Source organism: Excalfactoria chinensis, chromosome 2 (assembly GCF_039878825.1).
Source record: "Excalfactoria chinensis isolate bCotChi1 chromosome 2, bCotChi1.hap2, whole genome shotgun sequence".
In the NCBI taxonomy this organism is placed as follows: domain Eukaryota; kingdom Metazoa; phylum Chordata; class Aves; order Galliformes; family Phasianidae; genus Excalfactoria; species Excalfactoria chinensis.
Window position 1 is genome coordinate 36450014 of NC_092826.1, and position 13886 is coordinate 36463899.

Genomic DNA, 13886 nt, shown 5'->3' on the forward strand with positions numbered 1-13886 from the left:
TCCTTGATTATACAGATAATATTGTCTACTACTATGGGAAAAGCGTGAACTGAAAGTTTTAATTCTAGTCTTTTTTTTTTTTTTTCTTCAGTAGTAAATGGCCTCAAATTTGCACACTCAGCACTGGTGAGGCCGCACCTCAAGTGCTGTGTTCAGTTTTGGGCCCCTCAGTACAAGAAGGAAACTGAGCACGTCCAGAGAAGGGCAGCAAAGCTGTGAGGAGTCTGGAGCACAAATCTGACGCAGCGCAGGGAACTGGGCTGTTTAGTCTGGAGAAGAGAACACCCAAGGGAGGCCTTGTAGCTCTCTACCACGACTTGAAAGGAGGTTGTGGCAAGGAGGGTATCAGCTTCCTCACCCTGGTAACAGCAACAGGATGAGGCGTAATGACCTCAAGTTGCACCAGGAAAGGTTCAGGTTGCATATTAGGAAATGTTTCTTCTCAGAAAGAGTGCTGAGGCAGTGGCACAAGCTGCCCAGGGAGTGGTGCAGTCACTGTCCCTGGAGGTGTTCAAGAACCATGGAGATGCGGCACTGAGGGATATGGTTAGTGGGCATGGTGGGGATGGGCTGACAGTTGGACTGGATGTTCTTCTTAGTAGTTTTTCCCAACCTGTATGATTCTGTGATTCCATAATTTTATCTAGATTTATCTAATTTGAACTCAGTCTTTGCAACAGCCAGTAGCAGGGAGTACTGAAGTGGTTTTAGATCAAAATCAAATGCTTTTGTCCATGCTGAAAATCAACTTCTGTGTGCTCTCTTGAGCTCTGTGAAGATCTGACAATTCCTTTAGCAATTGAATTGAGAAAGGCAAGAAAAATGGGTGGAAGCACAGGTAGCATGCGATCGTAATGAACAATTCCTAGGGAGAATGAGAAAAGAGAGAGGACAGAAGTAGTGCTGTATTTTTTACTTTTTTTTTGGCATGGGGAGGTGGGAGCATTGCTGTTAAGCACATTTGCTGATTAAGCAGCGATGGTTATTTATTACATCTTTACATAGCTTTTGGCTTCCCATCAGTGGGGTGCCCCTGAAAGCCTGCTTTTGGCTCATTAAGTCGTTTGCTTCTCTCTCCTCGGAGACTTCTTCTGAAGTTCTGGACCTTTATAATGTGAGCTGCATTGCATTTCACTTATCAGAGAACTCAAATGCAAACCATTTCAGTAATCACGACCCAGTTTCTTTAAACTCTCTGTTTTTACCTTCTATGATTATAACACAAACACGGGCATCCAGTTTTATTCTCTGCAGCAAAGAAAACGAAAAAACTGCTTTACAAAGCGCCACAACTACTTGTGAATTCAATAAAGCTTAAGTGGATGCTTCACATTTGACTTGTCTATCCTATTTTTTTTCCCTACCATTCTTACCTATGTTTACAATATTCCTCCTCTGGAGCAAAGACAAAAACAGCGGTAGAAAATGAGTGTGTTTAAAAATGAACTATACGTTGAATATTTTACTTCTACTTTATTTTAGCTGTTCATCCGCTACAAATATCTTACACAGTGTTCAAAGAGCCTCTTTCTATGCTTCAGTTAGCCCAGCTGCCAAATATTTGTCTGCCTGTCAAACGAGCAGCCTTAAAACCAGTTGAAGAAAGAAAACGGAACAACAACAACAACAAAAAGCCTTCTGGCTTCTGTCCCAGTATGCCATCAGCTCAGGATACCACGGGACAATTTGATAGCAGAGGCACCATCGGACCTGGACTTGCCAGTGCACGAGGCTGAGCTGCCGTGCTCCCTACCCAGACTGAAGTTCAATAGCCCGAGTGTTCGGCAGAGCAGGGAGGTGACTGCATTTGCCTTCACAGGGCACCTGGGATAATAGGGTAATTCATAACTTAATAAATATTCTCCTGCATATGTGCCAGGCTACAAAGAGTGAAGTAGGCTGAATATTGGAAATGTAAATGTCCCTCTCTTTTTAAGTTGCCCCCCCAAAAAGGGGCGGAAGGAAAGGCAGTTTTATTTTCAAGCCATGAGTTGTTTTCAGCCACTTCAAAAATGGTGAAAGGCTTTTGATTCACGTGCCGCCGGTGAAACTGGCCCCAGAGACAAGTACGGAAAGCTGCACCTTAACAGGGTATTAAAATAGCTGAGTGTAAATACGGCAGTTGATACACTGGGCAGGCTGTATTTTTTTTTAGTGGCAGTTCGTAATGTGTATCATGTAATACAGCACATTTAGACAGACAGACACCATACACTCTGGCCTCCTCGTTTCTCTAATCCAAGAGTTTCATTAAAATGATTTGCAGACAACAGGAAAGCCACACACAGGGCATTCAAAGGAATATATCACAGCTCAGGTCCCCTCAGCTTCTCTTTGCACATAAAGTGGCAGAACTTCTCCAGACCTCCAGACACCTACAGCTGTCATTCCCTGTGTACCTCTGGGGAAGGAAATGACTGCTGTAAGTTGTTTTCGGACTTAAAAGGGAGCAAACGGATGTTCTTAAAATTGAGTTGCTTGAGTCCCCTCAATGGCTGACTTTCAGAAGAAACCCACTTCTTCAATTGCTTTTGAAATTATTTTTTAGCTTTGTGTACTTTAATATTACTTTTGTTTGTTTGTTTTGAAAGGTCGTGCGTTGAATTGCAAACAGCATCTGTGAAAGTGCCATAACAAAATTAAGATGAGCACAACCTGACAAAGCCATGATGAGGGCGGTATGAAAGAGCCGTTTGTGCTGAGGGAGGGGTGGCTGGAGGAGGCAACAAAACAAGTGATTTCCTACAAGCTACAGTCAGTGAGATTCTTATTGAAACAACATCTTATGACGACGCTTGAACTTCTGTCTTGTATCCTAGAGGTGCCTGCTGAATGGACCAGCAGGACCCCTTATGCCTGGATCTAAGAGATTTGAAGCCATGCTTAAAACCAGGCAAGACCACAAACTCAGCTCAGAGGTCACTGGTGACCATGGGCTACAGCAGTCTGGTTCAGCTGAGAGCAGCACAGCCTTCCCCTCACCCCCAGACCCCCAAACCCTAGTGCCCTAGATCATCAGAACAAAAAAGCAACCAACTGGACTCATTCTGCCTACCAGTACCAAGCCCCGAGCTACCTGAGAGATCTTTTTCTTTCTTTCCTTGATGACTTCACTGTGAGCTACTTGGTGTGACAAATTACTGCTATGCTTCAAGGTGATAAATAGCTTAGCAGTGTATACAAGCGCACCAATAATAGTGGACTCTTCACTGAAAAAGAAATTTATATATAGAAGAGGGTAAGGAGTTCAATTTCTGCATCAAAGGTGTGTTGGTTTGTTTTGTTTTTTTTTTTCAGGAAACAGAAGCAGTCCCTGGGCATTAGGATATACATTTGTGCCAGCCAGAACAAAGCGATTGGCTTTACCTCACACCAGGAATATTACACAAGAGTGTATTTGAAGCAGTTTTTCCTCTGAACACGTCGGGGACTCTCAAAAAGAAAATATACCTGATGCAAGTTTATGGAAAGAGGGTCATTGATTGAATGAAGTACAGGCTGGGTGGTCTCAGAACTGTCTTCAAACAGTCATAGTTACTGAAAGATTATGTTGTAATATTTTATGCTTAAAATAAAAACATGAGATCATAATAGCTGAAAAAACTGCAGGTATTGATATTTATTTTATGTTTTCCAGGCAGGACGGCTGCAATACTCAAAATCCCCTTCTATGTATAAGACAAAATTTAACTTTTGCTGCATAAAAATTGAATACACTTGACCATAGTCCTCTGATGTTATGCTATCTATTCCTCAGTTTTCTACAGGTAGGTAATACTGCTCCCCTTGATCCACAGACAGGAAACCTATTGCTAGAGTTTTCACTCCACGCAGAAATGATTGTTTGGAACAGAAGAGTGATTGATAGAAGGAAGGGAAATCACCCACAGGGACCTGGACTAGCTGGAAAAGTGGGTCCACCTGAACTTCATGAGGTTCAAGAAAGCCAAGCACAAGGTGTTGTAGCTGGGTCAGGGCAATCTCAGATATGTGTATTGACTGAGAGAAAAGCTCACTGAGATCATCCCTATGGAGAAGGACTCAGGAGTTCCAGTGGACAAAAAGGGGGACTTAAGCCAGCACCCTGGAAGTCCAACAATACCCTGGGCTGCATCAGAAGAGAGGAGGCCAACAGGGAGGGGGAGGGGATTGTCCCCCTCTACTCTGCCCTCATGAGGGCTCATCTGGAGTACTGCATCCAGGCCTGGGGTCCCCAGCACATGAAGGATTTGCAGCAGATTCAGAGCAGGGCCATGAAGAGAATCAGAGGATTGGAGCACCTCTCCTATGAAGACAGGCTGAGAGAGATGGGTTTGTTTGGTCTGGAAATGAGGATGCTCCAAGGAGACCTCATTGCATCTTTCCAGTATTTAAAGGGAGATTCTAAACAGGAGGGAGACCAACATTTTTACTTGGGCATTGCATGGCAACTGTTGAGTAATGGCCTGAACCACTGATTGATCACCTGGCGAAGGGACCCAGTCAGCCCTGGGAGCACAGGTGAAGGTAATTCAGCTGTGTGACTGGAAGGGGTGGAGCCTGACTGCACCTCTCTTAGACATCATTTAAGTGCTGACTGCCAGAGGTTTCTCCTTTGTGGAGTTTTCCCCTGTGAATCTAAGTCTTTGGAGGCAGGTGAGCAGTCCTTTTTCCTTCCTTTATAATGCATTTCTATTGCAGTAGTAGCTTTGTCATTTGCACATTACTATTCCAACACACTGATCTTTCTGGTTGATACAGGCATATAGTAAAAGGACAAGGGGAAATGGTTTTAAGGAACAAGAAGAGGCATTTAAATTAGATGTTATAAGGAAATTCTTTATTCAGAGAGTGGTGAGGCACAGGCCTGCAGAGAAGCTGTGGATGCCCCATCCCTGGAGGCATCTAAGGCCAGGTTGGATGGGACCCTGGGCAGTCTGATGTGATGGGATCTTAGCAGCCCTGCCCATGGCAGGGGGATAGAACTAGATGGTCTTTAATGTTCCTTCCAACTCAAAGCCCTCTATGATTCTGCGGTCGTGCACCCAAGTATAGCTGCTTTTTAAAAAAATAATACTACTCTAATGCTACTACTGCAGGGGAAAATATGTTTTTATGTTTTGTTTTTTCAATATTCTTTTGTAATGATAATGTTTAATACACCAACATGAAAGGAAATGTACAGCCTACATTTTCATTATTGCTGTGTATTTAGTTTGAGGACATATTTAATAGACTTCCCTTTGGCTACCTTACGTTCTCAACAGAACTGACTCTTCTATGGAACAACATTACACACTCTTCAGTTGTTCCTACCCCCCAGTCACAACCTTATAATGTCTAAGCAGTAGGCTGCAGCTGCCACTCTGACACATTAGCTTTTTGAGAAGTTAGCAAGCCCTTTGAAACCAAAACTTCTTAATCTTTGATGCCTCTTGGATCACTTTCATGTCACATTGTGGATCTGACCATCTGTTCTGAACAATCACAGCGCAACGATTTCCTCAGTAGCTACTAATTCCTGTTTCTAAAGCACAACTCCAAGACCAAAGTATCCTGTTTTGTTCCAGATCCTAGGTTTTATGTTATTACTCTTGTTTCTGTCAGTTTTTGAATAATTTACCTTTGCTAATTCACACAGGGTCAGGCCACAATGGAAGATGCATTACTGAACTGGCTTTTGTTTTCACTTACAGATGGGAGGGCTGGGAAGGGCATCTCTTCACAGGTCCCATAGAACTTAGTCTGACAATGGAACATAACCTTAATAAAAATGTGAGATGCAACCAGTCTGCTGAATTAACAGTCCTGGACCATCAAGATGATGATTTCCCCCTTCATCATCTATGGCAAGGATTTACTATTTTTTTTCCTGGTGCTTGTAAACATTCATCATCTGAAGACCAGGTGGCTCAAGAATATTGGAGAAAGGAAACTAATCTTGAAGTGATGAGGAAGAAAACACTTCGGAGGAAAAACAATCGACATAGAAAACATGATGCAGCAATGCATTTGATATCAGGAGGCTAGCCCTTCAATCATAATGCAATGTGAGGTCAGAATCATTCCTTACATTATCCCTGCTCCGTGACAGGCAGGCAGCACAAGAACTGTGAAACTATTCCCTCCTACTCTGTCTCGACACAGAATTAGATTAGATTAAACTGGTTTTTGGGAGGAAAAAACTGTAATCGGTAACTTCATAACAGGAGACATCACTAGCAAAATGTACGAGTGCTACGTATGTTTGTAAATATAGTTACTACAAAAGCATCAGTGTTTTTTTTCCTCAAAGACGCACCTCAACCATGCAAATCCCCTGCCATTGGTAGCTTCCCACAGACATTAGGATGAGAGACAAGTGCTACAGTACTTTATTAGTACAAAATGCACTGTGGGAGCTTGTATACACAGTGCTAGTTCCTCAGTCCTCCGAGTACAGAACCTGCAGAAAAGCAGCAAATCAACACCTGTGATGGAAACCACTTTCAGATCAGTTAGAGCAGCTTGCTGAGGTCACGTCAATGTAAGGTAAATAGGTGCAGCTCTTCATGTTGTACTGCAAACCATTCAGTCTTCCTGCATGGTCTGTTTTTTCAAAGTCACAGATCATGACAAACAGCGCCAAATAGTGGAGCCTGAAGTAGCAGAAGCAGAATTGAAAAGGACTGTGTTGTTTGGAATACCGTTTTCATACTTGATTAACCTTTCTGCACACTAAGTCTTCTCTGGTGATTTCTAAAATGAAAACTGGGTGCAGAATCAGCAGTTTTGTTTGTGTCCACTAGATTTGCTTTTACTGGACTGGGTGCTAGGGGGTTTTGTACAGGAACTGCATGGCTCCCTGCCTCGTGGTAGCGTGGCCTGGATAACAACAGATGGCATGGCAGGAATGCAAGTGTCAATAGTGCGTGTGAACAGAATACCCAAATCTGGCCGTTCTGAGAGGTTGTTTGTCCAAAAACTGATAACACTAAGGGGAATCTGACAATAACGAAGTTTGTTTAAGACAATGATCACCCAGATTAAACAGTAACCAGGGGATTAGCGAGAGAAAAGAAGTTAACTTGAAAGGAGGTATTCTCCCCATTGCACACTGCCCCATTATAGGGGTATGGGCAGGGGGACAGTCAGCACGAAGCCATAGCCAGATCCATGCTTTCACAAACACTCAAGACCAGGTTGGATGGGGCTGTGAGCAACCTGGTCTAGAGGGAGTTGTCCCTGTCTATAGCAGGGGGTTGGAACTATATGATCTTAAAGGTCCCTTCCAACCCAAACTATTCTATGATTTTCAAAGTAAATATAAATATATTTTGGCAATGTGTTTATCACCACTGAAAGTGAAGACTACAGGCTTAGGCAGGCGTAATCCAGGCCCTGTCTCTAGTGAGCTGCCAGCATTGTTATCATCGCTATGAAAAACAACACAGCAAATTTAAGGAAGCTACTGTGCCCACTGCCAGAAAGGGCATGACATCAGAATAAATCTAACCCAAGGGAGCAGTGGCATTAACAAGCCAATCTACAGAACCTGCCAAGTATGTCTGTCCAATGAACCACCCAAAAGTGCAGTCGGACTTCAGAGATCAGCACTCACCAGAAGGCAGCACAACCTTTTGCTTCAAGAGCAGTCAACTATAGTCCTTCAGAGGGTGCTGAGAGCCAGCATGTGCTGCTTGTTCAGTCATGTAGGTGGACACGCACTAGAGCTGTGACCACTCTAGCTCCGGGTGGGACATACAGGAAGTCTCCTGAAAGATTCTTTTTGTCACATGAGCAAAGGAAGACAGAAGGTCAGCAGATGTCTAGACTAAAGGGATTTAGATTTGTAGAATACTGGAACATCTTTTTTTTTGGATAGAAGTCTACGATTTAGAACCAGTCACCTGGAAAATCTTTCAAGGCAAAACCTGGCAAGATTAAATTCAACGGCAACAAGCAGCTAAAAAATGGGATGGCATCACAAATTAGAGATGTTCAAGCTAGAATGAAGCAGAGGACCACAACTGATGGCAAGAAACCTACTCCCAACACCTAAACAGATAATTAACAGGAGTAACTGAATTATTGATTTGGAAGCATAACTTGAATTGAATGGGTTTTACTAGACGAGAAATAGGTGTAGTACAACATGTGAACTGGGAGCTAAGAACTGCCGAGAGAAGGCAAGCAAAAAGTTATTTTGATAATGGATATTTACTTACATGTGTGAAGAAGCTGGAATACTTTTTATTCTTTTCTTAGCTAATGTATGGCAGAGAATGCACAGACTTTATATAAATTGCTGTTTTACTTGTTGGGTGGTTTTTTTTGGGGGGAAGAAGGGAACTGGGGGGGGAACAACAAATATCACAAAGTTCTGACAATAACTAAGGAAAGCCTTAAACATAGCAACTAAAGGAAGACGTTTTTTAATCAGCAGCTCCAGATAGCTCGCATCCAAGAGTTTTAAGAGCTGGCAAAGGAGACTTGAGTGCTGTTAATGTGGATTTTCCATAAGCTTTGAGAAATCTGGGGAAGCTCAATAAAAAAAACCAACAAAAAAAAAAGAAGTCTAACAGAAAGCTGCGGTTGTGCCAATACATACATGCACATATATATATACACACACACATATATAAAAGCATAAGAAAGGAATAAAATCAGGAGCTTACCATCAATGTTGCAGCATTCCCAGGGAAAAACAAAACTAAATAGCATGTTGCGAGTAAATAAAAACCAAGGTTACAGGTCTGTGTTGTAAGTGAGGAACTGGTCAGATGTCTTTCTAATTGAATCCTGCTAGAATTAGTTCTTGGCACTAAGCTACTTAATATTTTATCAGTTTATTAGGAAATAAAGTTCAGTACTAGCATTCATCGAAGCTGCAATTAAACGGCATAGCAAGATGGCTGATTGAGAACCATTTGAATTACTGGAAAATTAAGTGTTTCAGCGTGGTCAGTGTGTGGTTATGCACTTAAGAGTGACAAATATAGAATGCTTGTAGGATGGAAAACTTCCTCAGGAAATTGGAATAGCTGATAATGGAGTAAACGTGGATTCTTTCATAGAATCATAGAATGGCCTGGGTTGAAAAGGACCACAATGATCATCCGGTTTCGACCCCCCTGCTATGTGCAGGGTTGCCAACCACCAGACCAGGCTGCCCAGAGCCACATCCAGCCTGGCCTTGAATGCCTCCAGGGATGGGGCATCCACAGCCTCCTTGGGCAACCTGTTCCAGTGCGTCACCACCCTCTGAGTGAAAAACTTCCTCCTGATATCCAACCTAAACCTCCCATCTTAGTTTAAAACCATTCCCCCTTTTCCTGTCACTGTCCACCCTTGAAAACAGTCGTACCTCCTCCTAAGGTCACAAGGAAGGTCAAAAGGAGCAGAGAGGTCAAAAACCTTTTGAGGATCCTCTTGTAATCTCTCAAGGGCTAAAGTGAAATGAAAAATCACAGCCAATTTCTTGTTTCTAATATTATCTATATGCACAACTGAGTTCAAACTTGTTGTTAAATTGTTGAAGGGATCGAAAAACAAATGACTAGATACAAAAGCTGCTTTTGTTGCAGGGAAGAAGAAAAGCATGAAGTGATCATGTGAAGACCTATGAAATGTTTGATAAGGGAAAACACGTATACATAAGGGAAGGGTGCCAGGTGAAACTGAGCTTAGATCAAGGTGCTAAGCTGTCTTTCTTCAATAACCACAATGATTACAGAAAAGACTGAACAGCCGTGCGGGAAGCAGTGCTATCTGCCTTCTAGCCACAGCAACGAGCGCTCTCAAGAGGAGACGCCAATAAACAAAACGAATTCAAGTCCCTAAGCCCGGGCGTGAACGAAAATAGCGTTCTCCCTTCACGCTGCTCAGGACTCCCGCATCGCCACTCCGCCAGCAGCACCAAACAGCCTTCAAGCCGTGCCGCTAAAGCTCCCTCACCAACCCCACGGGACACGGCACAGCCGCACACCCACACCCGCCCCTTCCGGGCGCCGGCCCCGAGGTGAAAGGTCCCGCAGCGCCCGGATGGAGGCGGTGCCGCCCGCCCTATATAAGCCGCCCGCCGCCGCAGCGCCTCCCTCTCGTCGCCTCCTCCTGGCTCACCGCTGTTCGCTGGGCCTCGCGTCGCGCCCCGCCCGGGAATAAGTCGGCCAGGAAGGCCCCGCTGCCGCCATGGTGAGGCGGGGGACGATGGAGCGCAGGGAGCGGGTGGGGGGCAGCGCCGCGTGGCCGCCGCCGGGCCCGACCGGCCGCGTGCCGCCCGCTGGGCCTGACCGGCCGCGTGCCGCCCGCTGGGCCTGGGCTCGGGCCCGAGGCGCGGCGCTGGGGCGGGGCGAGGCCGCGTGTGCCCGCGGAGCGCTGTGGGGCGGCCGTGTGCGTTCGGCCCCGAGCGGGCCGTGGGGGAGAGCTCGGGCTCTGCGCCTGGCTTTCGTATGGGTTCTTACCCGAGGAGCGTGGCCAGCTAGCAGGGAACGTATTAGCTGGTCGGACGGAGGAACGCCGTGCTTCTTGTTGTTTTTTTTCTTTCTTTTTTAATGCTTTTTTTACTTCGTATTTTCCCATCCTTTTATAGGTTCGGTCTGTCCGCTTTAATACAGTCCCTCGCAAACGTTTAATTGCACAAAGCTCTTCAGATCAGTGCCAGAAGTAGCGCAGTCAGTCGTTCTGGTCAGATGTATCCCTTTGCTCAAAGTTGTGCCCGTTTAGCTGATATCCTCACTGCAGGATTTATGGTGGGGCTGTTAGGGTGGTAGAATTTTACAGGCGTTTGGATACAAGAACAGTTGCAGAGTCACACAGGGGTTGGGAGGGACCTCTGGAGACCATCGGGCCCAGGTCACTTTAAAGCAGGTTCCCTAGATTAGGTCACACAGGAAAGCATCCAGGTGAGTTTTGAGTATCTGCAGGGAAGGAGGCTCTGCAGCCTCCCTGGGCAGCCTGTTCTGGTGCTCCATTACTCTGATAGTAACAAACTTCTTCCTCGTGTTTGTATGAAACTTCCTGTGTTCCAGTTCTTGACCACAGCACCTTTTTCTGTCCCTGTGCACCACCATAGAGTCATCTTGCCCCATAAACTTGGTTCCTGCACTTCAGATATTCATAAACGGTGATGAGATTTCCTCTCAGTCTTTCCTGGGATGAACAGCCTCAGGTCTCTCAGTCTTTCCTCTTAAGGGAGGCACTTCAGGCCTCTAATCACCTTTGTAGCCTCCCACTGGACTCTCTTCAATAGTTCCCTGCATTTCTTGAACTGAAGAGCCCACAGCTGGGGCTGTATTCTGAATACTGTATAACAGTATACTGAATATACAGTATTCCAGATGTAGCATCACCAGGGTAGACTAGTAGGGAAGGAGGAGAATCAGACATGATCAGTGCCTGGACAGGCTGCTTTATATGTAGGCAAATCAGGTTGAGGTGTTCTCAAAGCTTTCCACCCTGCAAAGCAGTTACTCTTCACATTGCTTCTCACAGCAATTACTGCTCTCATCATCCTTTGTTCCCACTGTTTGGACCATGCCACTGTACCTGTCTGATCACGTCAAGCATATAACATAGTCCCAAAGCCAAATTGTACTTCACGTTCCACAAACCTGTTTTCAGTTGTGTTAGTTGGTGCTGATTGTAGTGTTTGATCTCTTTCATGTTTCAGGCATTTAAAGATACTGGCAAGGCACCTGTGGAGCAAGAGGTAGCAATTCATCGCATTAGAATTACTTTGACCAGTCGCAATGTCAAATCACTTGAGAAGGGTGAGTGAGGCTTTTATTTTTCTTTTAAACGGAAGTAGCAGTAAGAGAGAGCTTCTGTCCCTCTGTATTTCTGGGGATTTTAGGTGTTAACTGTTGGAGTGTTGAGAACCCAAAGGCATTGGTTTCTTCATTGATACTTTGTCATGCTTGTCATTAAGCGGTCAGTCAGGTGTTCAGCGTTCAGTAAGGCATTAATAAATCGTAATTGGGAACTGATGTTGACAGCATTTTAATTGCATATTATAAATGTAAAAGCAATACTTGTTGCCTCATTTTTTGGGTTGCTGGTGGCTGAAATATGGGTTAAGTGGTACTGACAGCTTTCTACTGCTGTTGTGATTTTCTGCTGTGGGGTAAGTCTTTTTATGTCGATGTCGTTGGCTGTGAGGATAAACCTAACCTGAATTGCAGTGATCATTTTATACGCTATTCTGAGCCAACGTGTCTTCTAAAAATCTCTGTTTAAAACAAAAACAAAAGATCCGCAAGCCTAAAACCATTCTGTGTTTTCAGTCTGTGCTGACTTGATCAGAGGCGCTAAGGAGAAAAACCTGAAAGTGAAAGGACCTGTGCGCATGCCCACCAAGGTATTTAAGCCTGATTAAAAACCATGTTGTGTTTCTAAAATGTCTCTATAAAGAAAAAAAGCTGAGATAAAAAGCAATGCTACTAAATGGAGGGTTATTTTATAAAGACGTAATGGCATACCGGCGTTCTTTGATGCTTTGAGAACTGTTGCGTGATAAATGCTGAAAGCAGAAAAGGCTTCTTGTGTACATCAGCTTGATGCCCTGTGTTTATGGTTTTGTTTCAGACTCTGCGCATCACTACCAGGAAGACACCTTGTGGTGAAGGCTCCAAGACCTGGGATCGTTTCCAAATGCGTATCCATAAGCGACTCATTGACTTGCACAGCCCTTCTGAGATTGTGAAGCAGATCACTTCCATCAGCATTGAGCCAGGCGTAGAAGTTGAAGTTACTATTGCCGATGCCTAAATCATAGTCATCTACTTTGAATAAAGCTGGCTTACAAATTTTCTTTGCTGTCTGTTTCTGTATTTGTGCCAAGAGTCTGTTGTGGTTCTCTGATTTTCCTGAATAAGGACATAACCAAAATGCTAGATGGAAAGAGTGCATTTTCCCGATGTTATTTTTCAGGAAGGACACATGAACAATAAATGAGACAATGAAACTTGGGCGTCATAATTTGATTAGAGATTGGTGACTATATGGATAGTCACCTTCATGGAAGAAACGTAACTTGGACAATCTGAATTGACAATATTATTATTAGTTCTCATGCATTTAAGTTGATGTTGCCATTCTGGCTTCTCCAAGCACCGAGTTAACTTCAGTTAAAAAAGCAGAAACAAGGGCATATGCTTGTGTGGAGCCGGATGTTTTGTTGCCTTCACCAAGATACAAACCAGCGTGATATCTTGAGCCGCCTTTGACATGGGATTTAGGAGTCCCTCATCTGCATGCTTGTCCAAGTGACATTCACTTTCAAGGTTTAGAAGGATCTATCTATGGGATGTTCTGTACTAACACGAGGAAAAACTTCCCTGTGAGAATGACAGCACTGAAACAAGCTGTCCATGGAGGTGGTAGAGTCTCTGGGGGTGTCCAAGACCTGCCTGGATGCTTTCTGTGTGGGCTGTTTTAGTTGGAGTTGGACTTGATGACCTATAGAGGTCTGTCCCAACCACTCTGATTCTGTGATGAGCTGCCCTAGAACAGTCTGAAGAGCTGTGGGAGAGGTGAGAAACCTTGTCACGTTAGAACATGTTGCATTTGTGGACGGTCAATGCCTGCTTCTGTTGAGGAGCTGGTAGGAATAACTGCTCCCAACAGAACAGGGGGAAAGAAAGTATCCAAAGATAGATGTCTGGTAAGTGAACTGTCTTGTTTTTAAAATCAGGTGTGTGTTATGAAGAGTGCTTTGAGAAGCACAGCAAGGACCTGATGGTACCAGTTAGACTGGAGGGGGTGAGCTGGTGGGGCAGACGTGTATGTGAAGCTGGTCGGCGTTGGCATGCCATCGCTCTCATCCATCATCTCCCTGCTTAGCCCAGCGCCTTTCTGAACTAAGGCTCTCACACGGAATTAAGAGCGCTGTGACTCCCCTCCAGCATCCCACCCTTCTGTCGCTCAGC

General features: G+C 44.5%; 1 protein-coding gene and 1 non-coding gene across 2 annotated transcripts; both read left to right on the plus strand.

The window, feature by feature from the left end:
- Nucleotides 1-10014: 10014 nt before the first annotated feature.
- Nucleotides 10015-12768, plus strand: RPS20 (ribosomal protein S20). The gene is made up of 4 exons (XM_072329327.1): nucleotides 10015-10152; nucleotides 11630-11729; nucleotides 12243-12316; nucleotides 12544-12768. The coding sequence occupies exons 1-4, from the start codon at nucleotides 10150-10152 to the stop codon at nucleotides 12724-12726; spliced, it is 360 nt and encodes a 119-aa protein (XP_072185428.1). The 5' UTR covers nucleotides 10015-10149; the 3' UTR covers nucleotides 12727-12768.
- On the plus strand, nucleotides 12108-12171 carry LOC140249277 (small nucleolar RNA U54). The gene has a single exon (XR_011902992.1). It is a non-coding gene; the product is annotated as a small nucleolar RNA U54 (small nucleolar RNA).
- Nucleotides 12769-13886: the final 1118 nt, after the last annotated feature.

Excerpts from the sequence above, each read along its gene's own strand:
- RPS20 (XM_072329327.1), top strand. Across the intron at positions 11,730-12,242 it reads TGTCAAATCACTTGAGAAGG|TCTGTGCTGACTTGATCAGA; the intron begins GTGAGTGAGGCT and ends CTGTGTTTTCAG. Across the intron at positions 12,317-12,543 it reads CTGTGCGCATGCCCACCAAG|ACTCTGCGCATCACTACCAG; the intron begins GTATTTAAGCCT and ends GTTTTGTTTCAG.